Source organism: Emydura macquarii, unplaced genomic scaffold (assembly GCF_026122565.2).
Source record: "Emydura macquarii macquarii isolate MOO-44397 ecotype Brisbane River unplaced genomic scaffold, CSIRO-AGI_Emac_v2 contig_1253, whole genome shotgun sequence".
NCBI lineage: Eukaryota > Metazoa > Chordata > Testudines > Chelidae > Emydura > Emydura macquarii.
Window position 1 is genome coordinate 53,918,199 of NW_027131390.1, and position 23,662 is coordinate 53,941,860.

The 23,662-nt window shown below is 42.0% G+C and overlaps 1 protein-coding gene across 2 annotated transcripts in view; it reads left to right on the forward strand.

Moving 5' to 3' along the window:
- Window positions 1-227: 227 nt before the first annotated feature.
- Window positions 228-23,662, forward strand: part of LOC137153461 (2,7-anhydro-N-acetylneuraminate hydratase-like) — a 52,511-nt gene continuing 29,076 nt past the window's right edge. The window contains exons 1-6 of one of the 2 annotated variants that reach the window (XM_067548821.1): window positions 228-283; window positions 1,284-1,391; window positions 13,574-13,658; window positions 15,918-15,991; window positions 19,395-19,454; window positions 20,925-21,032. In XM_067548821.1, coding sequence (XP_067404922.1) covers window positions 1,299-1,391; window positions 13,574-13,658; window positions 15,918-15,991; window positions 19,395-19,454; window positions 20,925-21,032 — 420 coding nt within the window. In that variant the 5' untranslated portion in view covers window positions 228-283; window positions 1,284-1,298. Of the gene's footprint in view, window positions 284-334; window positions 356-1,283; window positions 1,392-13,573; window positions 13,659-15,917; window positions 15,992-19,394; window positions 19,455-20,924; window positions 21,033-23,662 lie in introns of those variants that run through there. The other variant, XM_067548820.1, reaches the window with a different exon arrangement.

Below are 23,662 nucleotides of genomic sequence, written 5' to 3' on the forward strand. Positions count from 1 at the left end.
CCTACTCCTGCCTCCATCGGCTTCACCCCCCAGAACAGTAAAATTCTGTCTCCTGATTACATCCTGCCCATCCCCGCCTCCAATGTGCTCCCTTTGCCCCTTTTAGCCCCTCTAAACAGCGGGAAATGGAGTCTGACTCCCAGTAAGGGCAGGGTGAGGGCAGCGGCTGCAGCAAATGTTACTGAGCATGCTCAGTCCCTGTGCGCATGCTCAGTACAGCCCGAAACACCAACTCTGTCGGACCACAGTTTGCGGCACAATACCTGGCCCTGTGCCGGGGCAGGTGAGGAGCTCAGCTCCCCTTTGGGGGGCAGGGGGTGCGAGCCCTGTGCCTGAGTCTGCTGCCCCCATGGAGGTGTGGGTTCAGCCCTGTCACTGAGAGAAGGGTTTCTTCCCCCTCTCCCGCAGGAGGTCGTGGAAGGATGGGGAGGGTGCCAGTCTTGTGCCTGAGGGCGGGTCTCTGCCCCCCATGAAGGTGTGGGGGAGAGGTTGCCAGCTTTGTGCCTAGAGGCAGGTAGGGGTCTCTACTCTCCTTTGTGGGAGAAGGGGATATCAGGCCTGTGCCTGAGGGAGGGGTCTCTGCCCCCCCCCCCACTCCCGCCAGGGAAGTTGTGGCAGGAGGGGGTGCTAGCCCTGTGACTGAGGGTAGGAGTTGCCTGGGCTTCCGCATGGCTATGGGGAGGGATGGCCCAGGGTGTAGGGTTGGCCTAGGGCTTGGGGGACCTGCTCTGCCACAGACTTCCCATGTGACCTTGGCTGAGACCTTTAGGCTCAGAAATTTCATGGTATTCAGATGGTGGTGTACTCAGCATTGCAATGCCTAGTTAATTGAGGTACTTAAATCTCATTTTCAAATGTAATTTAGGCACTTAGCCTAAATCCTATTGACTGTCAAAATAAGAGAGGTATGTTTCTAAATCAGCTAGACATTGATGATAAAATTAAAGATTCTTGTAACAGGTGCATATGAATGAATAGAATAGAATAGAATTGCACAGTTTTTATTCTAGTACTTCCTAACTTTTGAGCATGTAACTTTGTGACCTTAAAGTTCAGCTTGCCTAAAGAAGAAGGAAACAAAATGGAAGCATGTACTGTGAGAGAGGAGTGAGAAGGAAGTATGTGTGGGGCGGCGGGAAGGACATGTCTGAGAATTCATGCTCAAAAGTTTTACATCAGATAGTGCTGACACATCCCTCACTTAATCACAGTAAAAATAAATATACCTAATATTGGTTGGGGGGACTAACCTAGATGATTTTAAAATATTGTCTTATTTCTAGTTCCAGGTAGCAGAGATGCCTCCCTATGTAACTGTTCTGATTATTGGAGCTGGGTGCAGGGGAAAACACTACTCGTATTTTGCTGTGCATTTTCCCAATCGAATGAAGGTAAAGATGTTATATGCTTTCAACATTCTTCAAGGTTGCATGTGCCTTATGGTTATTAATTTGAACAAAGTTCTTCTTGAATTGCAGGAATCTCCATATAAAATGTGAGGTAAATTACTACTGTTTGCAAGTTGTTAATGAGAAAACAGATCTTTTCCTAATATCTTACATCTTTATTGGCTCATAATTTTTCTGGTGGTGCTATGTTTGAAATTTAAAATTCCTTCTCTCAGAAGAGAGAATTTTAAATTTCAAACATAGCAATCACAATGTCTTGAGTTAGAAAAGTATTATTTTTAAACTACTATATTTACCTTCTGAAAGTGCTGTATTGAGTGTGAGCACTTTGTTGTTGTTCCTTAAGTTTAAAGTTCACAATTGCAGCTAGAGTCACTGTGTGTGCATGCATGCATGCACTGCTGGCGAAGCACAATCATGTTTTTAGAGAAGGTTCAGCAGGAGCATTTACAAGCCATCTGACAAAACTGAAGTTGGACTCTCCTCCCTCCTCCTTCACCACCCTATCTGACAGTGGTGTTTTGATTTAGATCACACTTGCTTAAAAAAAAAGTCCCCTTTGAGCAGTTCTTAATGATGAGTACTTATCTGCAGCAGTTATAGATTCTACTGTAAGTGAGCAATTGGTGAAGGCGAATGAGAACAAGGGACACACAAATGGCGTTCAATTGCACTACTAGAAAAATGTTTGAAGTTATATTCTCCAACTATTAAATTATTTTGAGCATAGTCTAAAGAAGCTGTTGTCTAAGTCAGCAGTAAACTTAAAACATAAAAGGCCAAATTCTGGACACTGCCCACAGCATCTTCTTAGTCTGTGATATAGTACATGTGGGATTTGGCCAGTGGATCTGAGAGCACCCTTTCCAACAGCTGGCAGTGGTACAGTTGTCCTCATGTACGTTTACAGTAGCAACAGAAGTGATGATAATCAAGGACATTGAGGAGCAGATGTGTCTAAAGGATCTGGGTTAGACATCAGGAGCCTACCCTGCCATCATTCCCTCTTTAGTTTAACTATGTTAATAAACTAAACTTTATTAGACAAATGCCGAGCTGCCTGCTATCATGGTACTATGAGAATGAGATTTCCTGCACATGGTTTTTGCTCTGCTGTCCTTACTTCTGATTAGTGCTGACAGCAGTGAGCTGCAGAGGAGTGACAATGGCATAGGATCCACCTGTGCAGCAAGGTGCCTGTAGTTGTTAGCATCTCCTGCCAGGACTGTGCCTGTGGTGCTTACTAATCTCTGGAGGGACATAGGTGGAAATAGATACATCTGATCTAGACCATATGGTTTCTACTTGTGGAATATCCTGCTAATCTCACTAATGACTTCATCTTGGCAGGGCAATGGCATGCAGAGACCCTAACCTTCAACACATGCTGTTTAATGTACAGTCAGCAGTTAATAAGACAATTTCCACCTGTGTTCTGGTAATGGATAAGATGCTTGGCCTTTTGTGTATTACTAAAACAAGCTGGAGGGCCCTGTTAGTCCTATGATGAGTTGGTTTGCTCCAGTGGAATAACCAGTTCAAATGTAAGCCTGAGGAGGATCAGCAAGAGTTTGTGACTATGGCTTTTGCATCCACACCTTGTGGGGTCCCAGAGCCTGGGCTCCAGCCTGAGATCAAACATCTACACTGAAATTAAAAAGCCCCGGAGCCTGAGCCTTGTGAACCTTAGTCAGCTGACATAGGCCAACTATAGATGTTTAATTGCAGTATGGACATACTCTCAGGCAGCAATGATAGCTATTTGTGTACTAGAACAATGTCTTCCATGGCTGGTTAAAGCCAGTAAAAAGACTTTGAGTCCATTATTGATAGAAACCGTTTATGATTTTCTTGTTGAGGGCAACAGGCTAGCCAACATCTTATAAATAGCAGTTTGGCTTTTGCTCAGGAAATTCACCAACTATATCAGTCCTGAACATTTTTTTAAATGGAAGATTGAGAAGGAAGTTGTGGGCTTTGTTTTGTATACAGCTACTCTAAGCTCAGTCAATTTCTAGGATCCCTATCAATCTGTCTTCAGACTTGGGAATGGAAGTTAGACTCATTGTATTGACGATTGATCTCTAGTAAGATGCCAAGCTGATTCTATTAATGATTTCTGCCTTTTGATGCCATTTGCTATTTTAAGTAGGTTCTTGTAGGGATAGACAAAATGACCCTTTAGTGGTTTGTTCCTTCCTCTGTACAAGATACAGAGGATAGTGTTGGGCAACTGCTGCTCCTTCCCATGGGCTCTTGCATGGAGAGTTCTTTGTGCCCCTCTTGTTCAATGTTTATGTGAAGCCACCTGGGGAAAAGTGTGTTACATTTTGGGCTGCAATATCATCACTATGATGTTGGTGATAATTAGCTAGAGGAAAGGGTTTGGTCAATGAGTGATTGTGACATTGGCCTCCAGGGGAGCCATGCTGAGATAGTTTAAACAGGGCAAACTGCAAAGAATGAGGCAGGCAAAGCCCTAAATACTGGTAGTTTTTCTTCTATAAGATATACCAAGTCAGCAACAAACAGCTTCTGATCACCTCACTGGTCATTCAGAAGACAAGAGTTTCCTTAAAAGTATATAGCCTTTTGGCTAGTACCTAGACAGCCAAGTCAGTTATGATGGGGATTACTGAAAATCTTTATCTTCCATATGTAAAAAAGTTCTACCAGTTCCAAAGGATCGGACACATTACAAAACAGGTCAATGAACAGTTCAGATCTTACCCAAATACAAGCTTAAAGCCAGTGCTTATTAACTAAACTAATATTTATTAGAATAAAAGGAAGGTAATTGTTAAAAGCTCAGTATAGGTACACATAGGAAAATAAAGTTGTCAATTTCAAAGTAGAGATGATAACTGAGTTATAAAGTTCTTAAATTGCAAAGTCTCTGAAATTACCCAAACAGCTTGGTGGTCATCAGTCCTTATTTAGAGCTTCTTTGTTAGAAATCCAGTCCAGAGAAATGAAGATTAAATAGTCCATGTACAGAGTTTGTTCAAATTGTCCCATGAGAATTAGCAGGGTGATTCCAGGCTGGTGCTGCAGTCCCAAACTTGCGATCCAAACTTTCCCTGACAAGCTTGGACAGATCTGAGATAAAAAGGATCAGGCCTGAAGCTTCTTTTATAGTTGAAGCAAGGTGGGTTTTTGCAGGTAACTTCCTCACGTGTGCTTTGATGAAAGCGAGCCGACAGTTTGATCTTTACTCAGTGGGTCCTTCCTCAGACAATACAGTCAGCAATAGCCATTTAAACTATCAAGACAGTCCACAGATATTTCCTTGAGTAGAGAATAGTAATGTATATTGAAGTAAAACCTTCATTTCCTAGGCACACTTCGATAATTAGCTGCATTAGCACAGTTAACAGACAGTTTACTTAAACCTCAAAGAATAATATAGGCAAATGATGTTATTACACCAAAAGTCCATCTGGATGTTAATATTTCCTTTTGACCTCTTAATCAATAGAACAACATTAATAGACAGGAAAGCAATTTATCTACACTGTTAACCTCTAACAAGATATATGTAAACAACATCAAATAAGTACCAACAAAACACTTGCATATCAAAGCTCTAGTCTATTTGTAAGGAATGACCTTCACTAACATTTGTATTTTCCTTTAATATGTCTTTAAAGGTCAGATTTGGGCTATGCAACTTACAAAGTTGCTTAGTCTTTTCTGGCCCAGTATCACAGTGGTGTTTGCCCACCTCTTGCCAATATGCTCTGCAGGTCTCTGGCAGGCCTATTTGGCCCATTGTTGTTCCTAAATTCTTAGTGCTTTTGATCACCATGGCTGGCCAGATGATTGTGACTGCTGCCTTCATGTGGACTTTGTGATAATTGTGCATGTCTGCCATTTCTTGCATGCTTCCAGGTTCAAATCAAGTTGGTCAGGTTTTTTTTAAGCCTTGCATGATCTGGGACCAAGTTGTCTGAGAGACCTCTTGTCTTATACTCCTTCACAGCAGTGGAAATAATTTGGGATACAACTGTTCTCTGGAGCAAATAGGAGGGTGTCCATGGTAGAGAGTCTTCACCTTTTGAATTTGCTCCACTTGATGGTTCAACAGAGCTTGAGTTTGTACAATGTCACATTTAATTATCTGATCTGATGTTTGGTTGATTGTTGCAATTTAAAGTTTCCTACAGTAAATGGTGTCGTGTTTTATCCAGTCAAGTTTTAAATACCCCAAACGATGTGGCTGGCTTTAGTGGGGAGATTATTTCGCAATCTATTAAATATATCTGTCAGAAAGCTTTTCCTGAAATTCAGCCTACATTTTTCTTTGCTAAATTTCCTTTCCTGACTCCTAGGTTAAAGTTTTTGCAGTGTTTTGAATATGTAAGATGCTATGTGTTGTTCTTATTTTATTATTGTTAGTAGTGATGCCTTTATTTAGGCTTCCTAAAGTTACCCATTATGAAATATTTTTGTGCCCTCTTTTTGAGGAAACACTAAGCCCTTTATTATGAGCAGCAGATCTTTGGAATTTGCCATGGGCAAAACCTTGGGGCTAGAGATGTGCCTTTCAGTTGTCCAGGATGCCTAAAAATTGCTAATTTAAAGAAAAGTGGGGGGAGGAGTTTATTTAAATCAGATTTTTAATATAAATATTTAAAATTTAAATTTGAAATTATGCCAAGCTAGGGTAAGCCATAAAGTTACTATAATCTATTAATTAATTGTAAACTTAAAAAAATTAAGCAATACATGTTTGTTAAATTTTAAAGAGAGTCAAATCACTGAACTGGTGCGAGTCACAGGCTTAAGCACTTGAACTAGAATTAGCAGAAGTGCTAAACCAGCTTTTAACAGCAGTAACCTTTTCTGCAAATATGGAGAGAATCTTTTCGGTTTGGTGACTAGAATTCATTCCAAGTTAAGAGGCCAATGGGAGTTGAAAAGGCAGAAAAGCTTGTTTCCTCTTCAAACCTAGGAGTAAAAACTAGTTTTGCCAAGGTATCGACTAGTTCTAAAATCTTGAAGGATGTTTCTGGTCATCACGATTAGTTCAATTAACTAACTATAGATGATACTAAGGCCTTGTCTACACTACAGTTTTGTCAACAAAAGTCAGCTTTTGTCAACGTAACTGTGGAAGTGTGCACATTGAGATGCTCCTCCCACTGTTGTAACTCCCCTGCTATGCCAACATAAAACCACCTCAATGAGAGGTATAGGGCTTTTTGTGACAGTTAGAATGACGCAACATCCATGTAGACACTGCACTCGCTAGAGGTGTCCCACAGTGCCCATCATGAACACTCTGGTTAGCAGTTTGAACTCTGCTGCCCTGAAGGTACACAGGTATGCACCCCTCCCCTATTTAAAGGCCTGGGGATTTTTGAAATTCCTTTTCCTGTTTCCTCGGCCTGGACAGTTCACACAGCATCATCCCAGCTGACCATGCCAGCTTTCTGCAGTAGATATGCTCCTGTGTGGAATACGTTGGAGCTGTTGGGTCTGTGGGGAGAGGAGGCTATGCAGTCGCAGCTTTGCTCCAGCCATAGGAACTTTGATACTGTTACCTGGGGTTCTGCCAACCCAAAGCTCGTGGTAACTTTACTTTGTGTGAGGTGGTGTCAGGAAATAAGTATGGAGACACAGCCATAAATAGCTAATGTAGCTAGTTACTGGTGTGCATAGATAGGAAATAGAAAATGGTACTTCAAAGCTACAAGTAATTACCTATTGTCCACTCAAGGAACTACCTGCTGTTAAACTATTGATAATGGGCCAGAGGTCTATAAAAGGGTACCATGGCCCTGATCCTGTTCATTTTAGGACTGCTTGGATTTCATCAGGGGGGAGTTCATGTCCCCAATTTAAGGTCCCAGTTATAAGACTGGTTCAACCTTGTAAAGTGGTGGTAGTCATCCCTCCCCCTCTGGTTTGGAGGGAAGCCACACACCGTGTCACTATATCACTGGGGCTACAGTCTAATGGCAGGGGAATAAGCCAGTCAAATTAAGGAGCTCAGGCCCTTTGGCAGAGCAGAGCAAATAAGCAATCTATAGCCCCATGGCCCTCAGGTGGGCATGGGAGGGCAAGTACACAGACTACAGCTTCTGGGCTCTTAATCGGGCAAAATGAAGCAGCAGTTTGCAGGCTCTAGTAGAGAGCTGAGCACCACAGTAGTCTACTGCCTGATGTCTTGACTCATGCAGACTACAGTCAGCCTCAGGCTTCTCAGTAGTGGGGGTGCTGTCACCCCAGGGATGAGGTAGTAGGAGATGGGTGACTGGCCCAACCTACTCCACCAGGTCCCAACCCAGGGCTCTAACAATGGCGGACTAATCCACCACTGGGTCAGTAGGGATCCGCCCGCAATGTGCTGACCGATGCTTAGGCTCCAACATACCCGAATTGCAGTCGGCTGTCCCTGGGCTACTTCCTACCCTCACCTCAGGGTCTACCTGGAGCCACTGGGTGTCATCCATTGACCTTCGGGTAGATGGCCAGTGGCATTCTCGGCAGCTCACATGTAGACATGGGCTCCCTGGGAAGCAGGGCATCTCTGGGGCAGAAAGTAAAGTCAGCAGCCTGGAGCGAGCTCGATGCATCCATCTCCCTCACTGTCTTGGCCACAACTGAGCTGTAGACCCTGCCTTTTATACTTCCTACCCCACCTACCCACTTCTGGTGGGAGAGGCTAGGTTAGTCTGGCTCCATCCACTTGGGTTCGGAGGATTATCCCTCCCCCTCTGGGTTGGAAGGAGGCCATACTGTCTCAGTACAACCCTGCTATTTCTTATGGAAGAAATTACACAGGCTCTACATATGGATTGTCTATTGGACTGTAACCTGTGAAGCTGATTCTAAAAACTTTTGCAACTCAGTTTATTATCTCTACTGAAAAACTGATCTATGGCCTTTATTCTCATCTGTATGTATAATAAATCATGTAACCATTACTATTCCTTTTTTCTTTTTTAAAATATTAGTTTAGTTAATAAGAATTGGCTGTAAGCGTGTGTTTGGTAAGATCTGAAATATTCATTGGCCTGGTTGGTAATGTGTCTGGTCTTTTGGGATTGGTAAAATTTTTTTTATATGATGGATATTATTTTTCATTATTCCCCATCATATTTGACTTGGCTGTCTGGGTGGAAGTCAGAGGGCTGGGTGGCTTTAAGGGAATTGCGTTTTTGGCTTCTGGATAACCAGTGAGGTAATGAGAAGCTTAGCAAATTTGTTATAAGGTATGTCTACACTGCCGAGGCTGTGCTGGTGCTGTAAAGATGGATGCAGCAGGATCAATTGAGCGGGCAGTAGAGACCCACTCAATTGATCCTGGAAGTGCTCTCTGGTCGATGCCGTAAATCCACCCCTATCCCTCACAGAAAAGCGTAAGGCTGTGTCAACCAGAAGTTGTTTCTCATCAGCGCAGCACAGTGGAAACACCATGGTAAGGGAAAGTTAGTATCTCCCATCACCAGCCAGCAGCAGTGTAGACCAGGCCTTAGAAATAACCACCAGTATTAGGGGTTTGCCTGACCCATTCTTTGCAGTATTGCCTTAATTAAACTATCTCAAGGTGGCTCCCCTACGCACCAATGTCACACAGGTACTTTCTTTTCAGACCAGAGGATTACCATTGGAGATGTTGAAATGTCAATAGTGATCCTGGGAGATCCCGCCTACCTGTTACTCCCGGGGCTCATGAAGCCTTACACCGGCCACCTTGATAGCAGCAAGGAGCACTTCAGCAACAGGCTCAGCAGATACAGAATAACGGTTGAATGTGCCTTTGGCCGCTTGAAAGGCCACTGGATGTTGTCTACTCATGAGATTAGACCTCAGTGAAAATAAATCCCCATGGTTATATCTGCCTGCTGTGCACTTCATAATATCTATGAAGCAAAGGGAGAAAAGTTGCCACTGGGGTAGATGCTATAAGAAGAGCTCAGTGAGGAGCTATATGGCTCATGGAGGCTTTGAAAGACCATTTTAATAATGAGTTACATTACTATGTGTGTTGCTGTTGTGTGCCTGGCATTGTTTTTTTGCACCTTGGTATGAACCTTGTAATGACTGCTTTGTGTGTAGTAATATAACATTGTAAATGCATCTGTTGCTATTATCTGTGAATGATGTCAGCCCCAACCTCTGTACGTTGTGAACTAATAAAGCTGAATTAAGTTTCCGTAAATAGATTTTTATTCCAAACACATGCAGTCAGACATATTTATAACTGAATGAAACTTTTTAAATACAGGGAAAAGAACCTTTGAAAGGGAAAGAACAGTCATTTTCATTTCATAAACACATATACTGACTATCTCACTGTTATACACTCGTGGTAGGAGTATTGCATTGGCCTCAGACGCTGTGTGGAACATGGGGTGGGGGTGAGTGTAGGGAGGTCCTGGAATGCAGTTCTCTGTGGGCTGCAGCAGGAGGCAAGCATGGATCTGTTGAGCCTGAAGGTCAGCCAGAGGCTCCAGAATGTCTGTTTGCTGCTTGAGAAGCGCTATCATCTCCTCTATTTCCCTGCTTTTCTCCTGTCTGCACTGTCCCTGTCCATTCTGTCCACAAGCGTGATCCTTCAAGCCTTCTGCTTGGTATCCACACCAAAGAAGCTTGCAGCATCTCTTGGAACATGTCCTGAATCCTCTTCATTCTCCTTTTTATCTGGTTGAGCCTCTCTGCTGCTGTGCATAGGGAGACCATTAAGGCCACATTTCCAGATGCCGAAAATACAATGCACAGAAGTACTACTGTGAGTGTATTCACTCCCCTTGAGCCACACTGGTTACAAGCACTACATTCTCACTTCTGCTTAGGATTCAGCAGTCCTAGCCATGGTGAGTACAGCCTGAGTGGCTAAGGGGCGAGCTGGCACAATAAAGGGGAGAGCACATGGGCATCAGCATATGCGGATAGGGCAATTGATCTGAATACTGGCACTGTTTTCCACAGGCAGTGGTGAGTTTAGCTGATATCTCACTCCTAAAGGTAATGGAGGCTGAAATGAACCAGCTCCTGCATGTGTCTGGCGACAGACTGGGCCCATATGCTGCTAGCCTGTGTGCTGCAATGATGCCTGCTAAAGTAGTTACTAAGTAGCTTGGAAAAGTGTCCTACCATGGCAGAAGAAATAAGGCCGCTCTCCCCAGCAACTTTCAGCAGAGGATTGCAAACTACCTCCAGGAAAGTTTCCTTGAGATCTCGAAGAAGGATTCATGGGACATCCCAGTGTACGTAAACAAATTATTCCACTGGGCTTCCTCTGCCTACCTGTACAGGGGAATGAGAATCAAATAGCAACTCTATCTCTACTGGTTATTTCACAACCTCTTGTAACATGATTTAAAAAAGAGTAAATGAACAGCTGTGTCCCTGCAACATCAAGCAAACTGCATACTTACCAGAGTTTCCTTTCTCTGCATCAGACTCACCCATGCTGGACTGTAGGAATTGGTTCGACTGTTCTGGAGTCAAAAAAAGATGCTGGCTCACTGCGCCACTGGATCCGCCAGTTGCCTATGTCACGTTCTCCTCCTCTTTCCTCATCCCACACCTCATCCTTAGGGTTCTCTCTGGTGGCCTGTGACACTGACTCCTCAAAAGTATCCATGGGTAATAGTGGGGTCGTCGCCGAGGATGGCATGCAGCTCCTTGTAAAAGCAGCATATCTGCGGCTCTGCATGAGAGCGACTGTTAGCCTCTCTTGCCTTCTGGTATGCCTGCTGTAGCATCTTGACTTTCATGTGCCACTTCATGTAGCCCTTCTCTTCTCATTTCCTGTGTGATTTGCTGATAGATAGTGACATATTTATGGCTAATCCAAGCTGTGCCTGCATAGCCTCTTCTTCCTACAGACCCAGGAGATCCACTACCTCCTCATAGACTTTGAGGTCAGAAGGGTCCAATATGATCATCTAGTCTGACCTCTTGCACAACGAAGGCCACAGAACCTCACTCACTTCCTCCTGTAATAGACCCTTAACCTATGGCTGGGTTATTGAAGTCCTCAGATCATGATTTAAAGCCTTCAAGGTACAGAGAATCCACCAGCAAGTGACCCATGTCTTATGCTATAGAGGAAGGCGAAAAACCCCCAGGGCCTCTGCCAATATGCCCTGGAGGAAATTTCCTTCCCAGCCCCAAATATGGTGATCAGCTAAACCCTGAACATGTGGGTAAGACTCACCAGCCAGACACCCATGAAAGAATTCTCTGTAGTAACTCAGAACCCACCCCATCTAACAGGCCATTGGGCATATTTGCCCCTAGTAGTCAAAGATCAGTCAATTGCCAAATTAGGCTGTCTCATCATACCATCCCCTCCATAAACTTATCAAGCTCAGACTTTAAGCCAGCTAGGTTTCTTGCCCCCACTGCTCCCCTGGGAAGGCTGTTCTAGAACTTTACTCCTCTGATGGTTGGAAACCTTTGTCTAATTTCAAGTCTAAACTTCCTGTTGGCCAGTTTATATCCATTTGTTCTTATGTCCACATTGGTGCTGAACTTAAATAATTCCTTTCTCTTCCTGGTATTTATCCCTCTGATGTATTTTTAGAGAGCCATCATATCTCCCTTCAGCCTTCTTTTGGTTAGGCTAAACAAGTCAAGCTCTTTGAGTATCCTCTCATAAGGCAATCCGCGGATCATCCTAGTAGTCCTTCTCTGCAGCTGTTCCAGTTCGAATTCATCTTCCTTGAACATGGGGGACCAGAACTGCTCACAATATTCCAGATGAGGTCTCACCAGTGCCTTGTATAATGGTACTAACGCTTCCCTATCTCTACTGGAAATACTTCGCCTTATGCATCCTAGGACTGCATTAGCTTTTTTCACGGCCACATCACATTGGCAGCTCATAGTCATCCTGTGATCAACCAATATGCCCAGGTCTTTCTCCTCCTCTGTCACTTCCCACTGATGCGTCCCCAGCTTATAGCAAAAATTCTTTAGTCCCTAAATGCATGCATGCACTTCCCACTATTAAATTTCATTTTATTTCTATTACTCCAGTTTACAAGGTCATCTGGATCTTCATGTATGATATCCCTGCGTACTCTAGGCAGGAGTGCGTCTGCAGTATGAGGCTAGCATGATCAGCTGGGCAGTAGCTAGATGAGCTCTCCACACTGAGCAAACAGGAAATGGAATTTCAAAAATTAACATGCCTTTAAAAGGGGAAGGCATATTCTGTGTGTCTGGCTGCTGGGCAGTGTGATTCAAAATGGTGATGAGAGTGGTCATGGTAGAGCACTGTGGGACACCTCTTAGAGGCCTCTAAAGTCGACATAAGTAACCCAGAGTCTACACTGACACTGCATCAACCTGACTACTTTGACAGAAGCACTACACTTCTCACAGTGGTGGAATTATTAAGTTGGTGTAGTGAGTGAGTTACTTTGGTGGGAGTAACATTTTAGTGTAGACACTTAGAGTTAGGTCGATGTAAGCTGCCTTGTGTCGACCTAACTCTAGATTAGACCAGGCCTAAGTACTGTTCCCAGACCTGAGGAAGAACTCTGTGCAGCTCAAAAACTTCTCTATCACCAACAGATGTTTGTCCAGTAAAAGATATTACCTCACCCCACCTTGTGTCTCTACTATTCTGGGCCTATCCTGGCTACAACACTGCATACAAGTAAAAAACTAATCACCTAGTAATAAGAAATGCATCATTCACCATTTTCTAATGTAATAAAATAGTTCAAATTAAGAATCTTAATAAATGTAAGTTAAATTATATAGTTGTTTAAATAAATATGATGTATCCACCTGGTTAGCAAAAAGAAATACCAGACTTAATGTAAAGGTGATATTTAGTTCTAATTCAACATGTTTTAATGGTTACCAACCAATGAGAATTAACCTTTTTTACAAAAACAACCAAACGGTACAAATGCACTTACTAACTTTTGGGTGCTTGACTTTGCAACCACTGATTTTGGCTTTTTGTATGTAATCTTAATTATGCCTCTTTTACGTGTAAACCCTATGTATACTTGTAAGTGGTTATCCTCTTGCCATATAGCTGTTAACCCAGCTTGTACATAGTTCCTGGAATGTTTTCACCTTAGTCAATGTCTATAGCTGCTGATATCTGAATTCCTTTGTTGACATCTTTCTGGTATAGACATTACCAGAGCTGTTTGCAGAACATAACAATGTTCTTCTTTTTTTAGGTAGTTGGAGTTGCAGATCCTTGTGCTTTTGCTAGAAATGACCTTCAGAAGATTCACAGCATTGACAAGAAAAATGTATTTAATGGTAATATTTTCCTTACTGTCTTGCTCTGTAGTCCATATTACGAAAGACTAAAATTAAATTAAATTTATTTCTATATATACAAACACTAATGTTAATTTATGTGCAGTGCCTTTTAGGACATACATCTGGGGTTTGTATTTATGGACTATAGCTTTATCTTGTATTTAAAAAAAAAATCAAAGTGCCCATTCAGGGCTTTGAGCAATCTTGACATAGTTTAAAAAACTACAACCTTTCATCTTGACAAGGAGGATGTTCCCTTGGTAACTGTAGATGTTAAAGCAAAATTACTTATACTGGTCATAGAAACACAGTTGCCATATTTAGGTAATAATCTGCTCATGTCTTCCTTTCATGACATTTGTATTCTATAGAAATAGCTACATGTTTTTGCTGTCAGGAGAATGAGTTGTAATGTGGTGTCTACCACTGAAATCTAAACACTTTAAAATACAGTAGAATCCTGTTTAACTGAGCCTCCATTATCTGGCTCTCCTTATTAACCGAACCACCAGCTACCTGGGGTTGACAGTGGCTGGGGCTTGGGCTGTCAGCCCCAGGTGGCTGGGGTTCAGACTGTCAGCCCTTTGCAGCCATTCTCTGGTTTATCCGGATTTTTGGTTATCTGATCTGGCCCTGGTCCTGGTAAGATTGGATAATCAGAGTTCTACTGTACTGAATAAAAATAGTGAACTATTGTTTTGAAGTAAAGTGTGTGAGTTTAGGCTGGGCTTTGCTTACTGAGGGAATCTTTAGATCTTGATAAAGTGGTGAGTTTTGATTTAAGTAAACCTGTAATAATGGGAATTTTATAGGAATGATTATTGTGGATTTCTGCATTTCAACATGTCTGAGAGAAGTTAAGAGTATGGGGGAGGTAAAGCTTATTTGATGGTCCGATCTTTGAAATAACACAGTTGTGCCTGTTTCAGTGTGCATTTGGAAGAATGCGCTCAGTCTGTGTCTATATTAATAAAATGATTGTGAATCCACATTGTGACTTTCACTGCTTCTGATTTTATTTAGCAGTGTCTTCAAATATAGCAAATTACATACAGTATTTCTCAGTAAGAGTTGCATATTTTAAGTTCTAAACTGGAGTTATTTTAATTTGAGTAGAAAGGAACCATCTGAACACGTCTTTAAAATCAATTTTATTTAAGTACAGGTCTACAGTGAATACTTTGAATTGCTTATCAAAAGCCATATTATTTTTGAGGGTCAAGGGGACCCCCAAGGGGGTCAATACATATAAAAAATATAAAGGCGGTAAAGCTACAGTTGGCAAAAATAAGGGAGAAGCTGGCTAATATACATATTTTATTTTCTGTATCCTTATTAAGAGTTGTCATCTGTGAATTTAGGTGGCATAGGTATTATTTATTGAACTTTCTGTGATAATCTAGTAACAGAAATACTGTTGGGCAGGTTTCATTCTGAGGCAAGTACTACATATATCAACTGCAAGGAATAGTTTGTGCAAAAGAAGATCAAAAGTAGATCATCACAACCCTCTAAAAGGAATACTAAAGTGAGGTGGATTTGTGTTATAAAAATACTGTAAATGGAATGTCTGCCTCCAAAAGTGATAGACAAAAAAATATTTCCACTACCTGTCAGTTACTAATTCTGTCACTGGCCTTTCAGTCTAATACACTAGTTTTAAAGAGCAAATTCAGAGTAAGCCTGCATAAAATAACACTGTGCTATGCATGTAGAGGCTTTGTGTATATTTAAATATATCAATATTTGTTTTGATTGAGAAAATAATTGTTTTACCACATTAATATAATTGCCCTTTATTTTGGGGCTCTTAGAAAATAACAATGAAACATTTTAGAAATGTGGTGAAACATTTTAAAAACACCTTAGTAGGATTTATTCAGACCTTCTAAAAATTTCCTTTGTAACCTTTTGTCTTTTAATGTATTATGTTAATTGTTTCAGAAAGTTAAACATCTGAAATAGGATCTTAGGGCTCAGTCTATTTTAGTTGATTACAGTGAATGCAGAGAGGGGGCATTTATAATGGAAATACTATCTCAGTCTTAATTATAGTATTAGTTTTAGTATAACAGACTACTTGGAATTTAGCCTAGAATTAATTCAAGAGGTGTATATAAAACTTGCACTATCGTAACAAATAGCTTGTTCTACATTTAATGTTTCCTTTTTTATACTTGCTTGCTTTTAGTAACATAAGGCTATCTCAACTACTGATGTTAAATGACTTGCTATTTTAAATCTCTTTTCTTTCAGACTGGAAAGCAGCCACAGAGAGAGAGAGGTTTGCAGATGCTGTTGTAATAGCAACACCAGATAGCCTGCATAAGGTACTATGGACTTCTTGAGCATGACACAAAAATCATAACTGGAATAACAAAGGATAGCCCCAGATTATAATATGTACATCATTCACCCAGCTCTATCTTTCCAATCTTAGTTTGTTCAATGTTTCTTTCCATTCTTTCTAACTACAGGTTTGATATGCACTTGTAAAATATCAATGTGCATGAATATTCAATGCCAGGACTCAAGTCATTCTCTACCAATAGCTTCTTAGTTAGAAAGAAAATTTAAAACTCAAAACTTAACACCTAATCCATTAAATGATGACAACCTTGTCCGATGTCCAGTTGAGCCCCCTGCTCACCAGATTGCTGTGAGGGGATCCAGCTGCTGAATTCTTAAGTGTTTTAAACCCCCAGAGTCTGAATGGAGTTCAGCCAGTGCTGCTGTCTTAGGGCCTCTGGTCTCATTCTCAGGCTGCAGATCTTCTGTCTGGCATTCCCACCCAAGAGCTGAGGGCACTTATTCCCTGGCCCAGCCCCTAGAACCAGTGCCGAGCCCAGACTCCTCTTATAGCTTAAGCACACAACCCACCGTCTTTCAGATCTCCACCTGAAGGGGCCCATGTGGTGGGTGTCCTTTATAAACTCATAGACACTTTGCATAGGGTTCTACAACACTATTGCTCTTTTTTGTGTATTTCTCATGCTACTAATCTATATGGAAATAAACCCTACATGCATTTCCCTTTTCAGTTTCCTCATCGCACTGGAATGTTCTCTAAACTGGGGTCTGGGGCAATTGCATGGCTTGGGTTCTGGAGTGCCTCTCCCAATTTACCTCCTCACCTTGACTGATTTGTCTACTTTCCCCTTTCTTGCCCAGAATTTCCTGTGTGTTTCCTTAAGCCTTCCTCCAGTTAGTGCTTTTGTAACCCCTTCCTTGGTCACCTCTCTCTCTTCTATCATTTTCACTCTCTCCACTTCCCCCGTCACTTCAGACAAGATCAACTTGAGCAAGTCCATTGTCCCAAGATGCTTCATCCTGAATAGATGGTCACTGAATTCCAACAACTCACCATTGTACCTCCCAGACGAGGAATGTTCTTGTTGGCTAGAGTGGATACACAGACTTTGTTCTCACTTAGAAGTTATGTTTGCATAGCTATGTCGGGGGTGTGAAAAATACACCCCTCAGCAACATAGCTACGCTGACAATATAGATGCAACTATGTCAACAGAAGAGTGCTTTTGTTGATGTTGCAAATGTCGTTCAGGGAGGTGGCGTTCCTATGCCAATAGAAACATTTCTCATTGTAGACCTCTACAATAGGTGGCTGTGCTGGCATTCCTGTGCTGCCATAAGCTCTGTAGTGTAGACATGCAGAGACACAGAGGTCTTATATGATACAGTAGTTTCATACTATCAACCAGAACTTATAAGTTATACAGACTTCCCAGAATCATCACATAGATGACAACCTGTCACTGGCACAATCTGGTTTTCATATTGGTAAGTGTAGAAACAAAGCAGAATCAAAGGACAGGAATTTAAATTAGGGGTTTTTTTTAAATAGAATTGTAGAAGTGTAGGACTGCAAGGGATCTTGAGAAGTAATCAAGTCCAGCTCAAGGTAGTGTGTCAGGACCAAGTAAACATAGACTATCCCTGGCAGCTGTTTGTCCAGCCTATCTTTTAAAAATGTCCAAAGATGGGGATTCCACAAGCTCTCTTGGAAGCCTATTCCAGAGCTTATAACTTTTCCTAATACCTAACCTAAATGTTCCTTGCTGCAGATTAATCCTATTCCTTCTTGTTCTCTGTCCATTGAACATAAAAGACAGTTGGTCTTTTTAGAGTAATGTCCCTGTGAGTGCTCCACTAAAGGTGAGTATCTGCCACTGTGCCTTTGATTGCAGAATTTTGGTAGCAGTACCCAGTTTGCCCACACATCCTCGTGATCCATACTGTGGATATATAGGGCTGGGTGGGCAAACCTCCCTCAGTTCCTTTTCAACCACCTTTGGCTTGAGATGGATCCTTAAGTGTGCCTGCTTCACTTTTACTTAGTTTAGTTTGGAGTTTCATTGTTTCCTCTTTGTCAGTTCTGGACTTTAGTTAACGAGGGGTATATTGGGATCCCCAGGCTTTAAATGTTGTCTTTCCTGCTGGGAGGCTATCCCAGTAAGTGATGCACACTCTTGTGTCTTTGTTTGGGAGACACCCTTATACAGGCTAAATGATCCTCGTTCAAGAGTAGAGCTCGTAAAAACAAGGAAATAAAGTTCAAGCTCTTGATCTGGACTCCGAGTACTCCTGTCAGTATACCCCAGATTATTAGCCCTTTTTGCAATTGCACTGCATTGTTAACCCATATTCAATTTGCGGTTTGCTATAACCCCTAGATCCTTTTCTACAGCTCTTTTCTTTTTCTCTCAGTTCTACTGCCTAGCAGTCTTTTCTTTTACAAGTATAACATAACCAGTTATTCCCCATTTTATATTTGTTCATTTGATTTTTCTTTCCTAAGTGTAGTACTTTGCACTCATCTTTATTGAATTTCGTCTTGTTGATTATAGACCAATTCTCCTGTTTGTCAGGGTTGTTCTGAATTCCAATCCTGTCCTCCACAGTGCTTGCAACTCTTCTCAGCTTGGTGTCATCCACAAATTTTATAAATATACTCTTGATTCCATTATCAAAATCATTAATGAAAATTATTGAATAGCACTGGATCCAGGACTGCCCCTCTGGGATCCCAGTAGACATGTCATCCCAATTGGACAGCAAACCATTAACTACTTTTTAAGTATGGTCTCTCAACCAGTTGTGCAACCACTTTATGGTAATTTTATATAGGCTACAATTCCCTAGTTTTCTTACGAGAATGCCATGTAGGACCATGTCAAAAGTCTTACTAAAATCAAGATACATCCCATCTACTGCTTCTCCCAATCTATTGGGTCACTAACCTGCTCAGAGGAGGAATACCCCCTCTGCTAAACAAATCAATCTGTAAATTGCCCTTAGAAAATCATCTCTAGTATTATTCAAATTATAACATCATAAGGACTTGAGCAATATTGTCAATTTCCTAGTTCAAATTCCTCCTCTGAGAGCGATGGAGTGGAGACTTGAACTTGGGTCTCAGATATCCTAGTTAAGTGTGCTCACCTTGGGGCTATGGGGAGGTATTTCCGCTTCCTTTGGTTTTGTGAATGGCAACTAATTCCCCTTGAAAATATAGCTTGAAAAATTTTGTGGGCCAAAACTATTTGGCAATTTTTGTGTGAAATTTGCAAATAGTTTTGGTGAACCCAAAACTGCATATTTTGGTGAATAAACAGTTTGTCTGAAAAATTTTGTTAATTTCTAATCTGGAGTAAATGATAGGGAGAAATATTTAGTTTCTTATAACTTGTCTCTTTGGTTTCTCTTTTCTTCTAGGCTCCAGCAATAGCTTTTGCTAACAAAGGGTACCACATTTTGCTGGAAAAGCCCATGGCAGTAAGTTCAGCAAGATCATAGTGTTAAAGTTTAAATATTGGGGATAATTTTCAAATATCAGGGTAAAATCTTCAATCAGTTTTCCTTAGCATCTTTTCTGCTATATTTGCTAATTATCAAAGCTCTGGTTCATATTCTTTTATATTTAATAAACAAAATGTAGAAAAAAAATTTGTACACAGTCTTCCTTTCCCTGACTCTTCCTATTTTCATTTCTCTTAGAATGTAAACTCCTCAGGGAATGAATGAATGAATGAGGGAGAGGGAGAGGGAGAGGGAGAGGGAGAGGGAGAGGGAGAGAGAGAGAGAGAGAGCGCGCGAGCGAGCGGCACTAGCACATATAGGTGCTAATGAAATTCTGCCTGACTGTAAATATAATGTGCTGTAAGGAAGCAAACTCCACATCTCTGGCTTTGGAATCTTGCAGTAAGGTGGTCAGGTTAAATTTATGACACCATGTAATTTCTCTGGCAATAGAACAAAGACTCAGGATTTTGACTTCATTGCAGAATCCAGCAGAGCAAGAAGTTAAGTTTTTGGTTTAATACTGCTCTATCTGCAATAAGGCGTCCTAAACCTGCACCACTGATGTCAGTGGGAGCCTTGCCATTGACTTCAGTGGGCACGAGATCTAATTCTGAGAGTTTGAGGAACATCAGTTCCTGGAGTCTACCTATCTTTCTACAAAAATGTTTTCGAACTTCCAAGTTTGTACTATGTGACAGTTGCTTTACAGACAAGTTAAATCTTCACCAGTTCTGGGGTGCTATATAAATAACACAACTTTTATTAATATTGTTTATATTTGTATTAGAGTAGTGTGCTCAGCGCTGTACATAAAAGTAGTAAGAGAGATCTTTTCCCCAAAGAGTATGGTCTACATAGACAAGATGGACACAGGATAGGAAAAAGAGGGAGTGTTACCTTCATTTTACAGATTTGAAAATATTGAGGCACAGAGAAGCAACATGCTCATGGTATCAGAGTCTGGCAGAGCCTAGGAATTGATTCCAATTTCCTGGAGTTCCTGTGTAGTGCATTAATCATAAAACCACCCTTCCTCTAATGTCAGATACTTCAATATCCAGTATGGTAGGTCCTTCCAAACATCATCATATGGGCTTAAATCTTTATTTAAAAAAAGACACATTTTACATCAATAAAAACAAATTGCTGCTTTGCTGAAATCTTGGATGACAAGTTTCCCCTGCAGGAGAATGCTTTGGTCTAGTTGAATGTAATTTCCAATGATAATGCAAACATATCTGTAATGAATTATTATTGGTGAGTGCCATTTTCATACAGTGGCAGATGAAATTTCAATTTATCACATATGTGCCTACAAAGATATTTAATAAAATGTACTTTTCAAATTGCTAGTGTTGTGACAATTAGCAGATTCTTGCTGTAGCTGTGGTACGTAATGCAGTCAGAATAAAAATGACTGAGTTGTTTTCTCTGGTTTACAAGGTAACGCCTGAGGACTGTAAAGAAATTGTGTCTGTATGTAAAGCTAACAACATCATGCTTATAGTGTGTCATGTCCTGCGGTACTATCCAGCCTCACTGAAAATAAAGGTATGCTTATTGCTTTAACAGTAACCAGTGGAATCAGTAAATGTTCATTCCTGTTATGAGATATGGGTATTTACTTTTGTGACCCTGACATTGGTCAAGGGAGTAGGACCAAGAAATTCCTGTACTGCTATGTGTCATACTCCTAGTACTACTGCAGTTGATTGTCAGAGCTTAAAAAATAATCATTTAGAGATGCAAGAAGCCGCTGTGAAAGTTTACACCAGGACTTTAGGTGTTCAGTTAACTGAGAAAATAAGGTTATAAATTAAATTCCATTAAGAAATTGCCCAAATGGATTAGGCTATAAATTAGCTGGCATTCCAGGACCAGCAAGTGTTAAGCATGTTTTAGAAATCTTTCTACAGTATAAGGCTACTTTAGAGCTGTTAGAGTGTGCTGTATCAGTGAGAGATGCAACATCTCATTGGAGATGGATACGGTGCCTTTTTACACAGCATTGTTCCCAAGATTTAGCTTCTCGACCTGATGGTTCTGTTCAAGAGAGCATTCTTGATATCATTGTTCAGTTGAGGCTCCTCTGTGTAACTCCTTTGGCTCTGGGGACTGTTTGTTAATCACTAAGAATTGGGATGCATGCAGCCAGTGCGTAAAGAGATGCTTGCCTCTTTTGCTCCGGACTCCCTGCCTACTATTTCAGAGTCTTGCAGATGCTTGGTTTTGTACTGAACTAAGTATGTGGAGCCTTGTCAGTGGTTGTAATTAGATGAAAAATGTATTTGTAAAGTTTTAGAGCTGAAACTTTAGTTGACAAACAGATTTAATGACAGATTTGAGCTGTGGAAATGTGTATTATGGAAGATTATCAAATGGGCACACATATTGTCTAGATATGCATGGCAAATGAAATTTAGGATTACAAAAGTATCTTATGATCTGGAAATCCATATGAGGCTCTGTAGAAAACATTCCAATGAACAGTGGTTCCCAACCTTTTTGGATGAAGGGACCTGGATACCATTTTTACAACCCTGAAGGAACACCAGTCTTCACCAGCAGCCCTCCCCTCCCCCCACTGCAGCTAAATGGAAGGAGTTCAGCGATCTTCCATCTCCTTGGCTGCAGCAGGGAAACCACACACGTCCTGTAGCCCCGTGTGTTCCACCTGGGTCCCTAAGCAGTGGCTCCTTCTGCAGCCAGGGGGATGGAAGATCAGTGTTCCCCTCCCTCTGGCTCCAGCAGGGATCCCAGCAATTAGGGACCCAGGCAGAGGGCTTTGCTCCCTGCTACAGCCAAGGGGAGGGGAGCGCTGATGTCCCGTCCCCTTGGCTGAAGCAAGGATCCTGCACCGGTCTTGTAGCTCCACAGCAATGTGCTCCACCTGGTCCTTAGGCAGTGGCTCCCTTCTGCAGCCATCAGGAGGGGAGTGGTGGGCCACTTGGAAAGACCCCGCGGGCCACTTTTGGCTCGTGGACCACAGGTTGGAAACCTCTGCCAATGAAGTCTTCCCAGGAAATCTGCTGAATTAGGGCATCTTCTGCCCAGTGTTGTCCTGCCTCTGTCCATCCTTGCCTGCCTATTCTGTGGTCTGTGCCAACAAGTTCTGTGCCACCTGTCAGAGGAGTTTGACTGGCTTTTCTGCTGTGGTCCTACTCTCAGTGGGCTACTTAGTGCCAGGGGCTAGAAACCTAAGTACTATCACAGAACCTAACTGGGCCATGTAAGCGTATCTTAGTGAGATTTAGCTGAGACAATCAAATAGACAGGAACTTTGTGCGATATTGCCAACTTCAAGAGATCAAAAATTGTAAGTCAGCCCCCACAAAATCATGAGATTGACCTGAAAATCATGACATTATAAAAAAAGATGATATTGTGTTTTTTAGGTCAGTCTCTTAATTTTTTTAACCCCCTGCCCACCCACAGGGTGGGTGCCCAACAATTGCACTCTCCCACATGTACTGGATAATGTGATTTTTGGCCCCTGCTGCAGAAGCTGTCACACGCACGTTTGCCCATCTCCTGCCCAGCAATTAATCCTGTTCCCGAGTCTCTCATCAGTTCTGTCCCTACCCAACCCCTCTCAGTTCAGTTCCGCAGACCCCATCATCACTATCTCATCAGTTCACCCTGCCAGCACTCACCCCATCTGCCCAGAACCCACCATCAATTCAACCCTCACCCTTCTCACTTCAGTCCCCCTGCATCCTCCAAGTAGTAATTCAGCCCTCCCAGCCTCACCTCTGCTCCTTAGGGTTCTTCACCCTCCCCAGGCCTGGGGGGAGGATGGGGGGCTGCAGTGGGGTCTCCTCCCCCACTTCCCAGGCTGGCAGGGGAGCAGCCGCCTGGGGCTGGCAGCTGGAGCCCCGGTTGCGTCCTAGGCGGCTGACAGGATTTCTAAGTAAAATTAAGCCTCGCTTTTAGAACTCTCAAAAGTCACGATTTTTTTCCAGTTGATTCAATTGTTTACTTGAGGTTTGGCCTTTCCCCCTTTCTCTTCACTGCTGGGGGGTAGCCGTGCTGTCTCTTCCCTACACTTGTTAGCTTGATAGCTTTGTTTATCTGATATGTAAATGAATTCTCATTGTCTTTCAAAGTACTTTGGAAGTAACTGCCCAGTGGAGAAATCATATTCCTTTGTTGGGGTGGGGAGATGGACGACACCTTTTGTT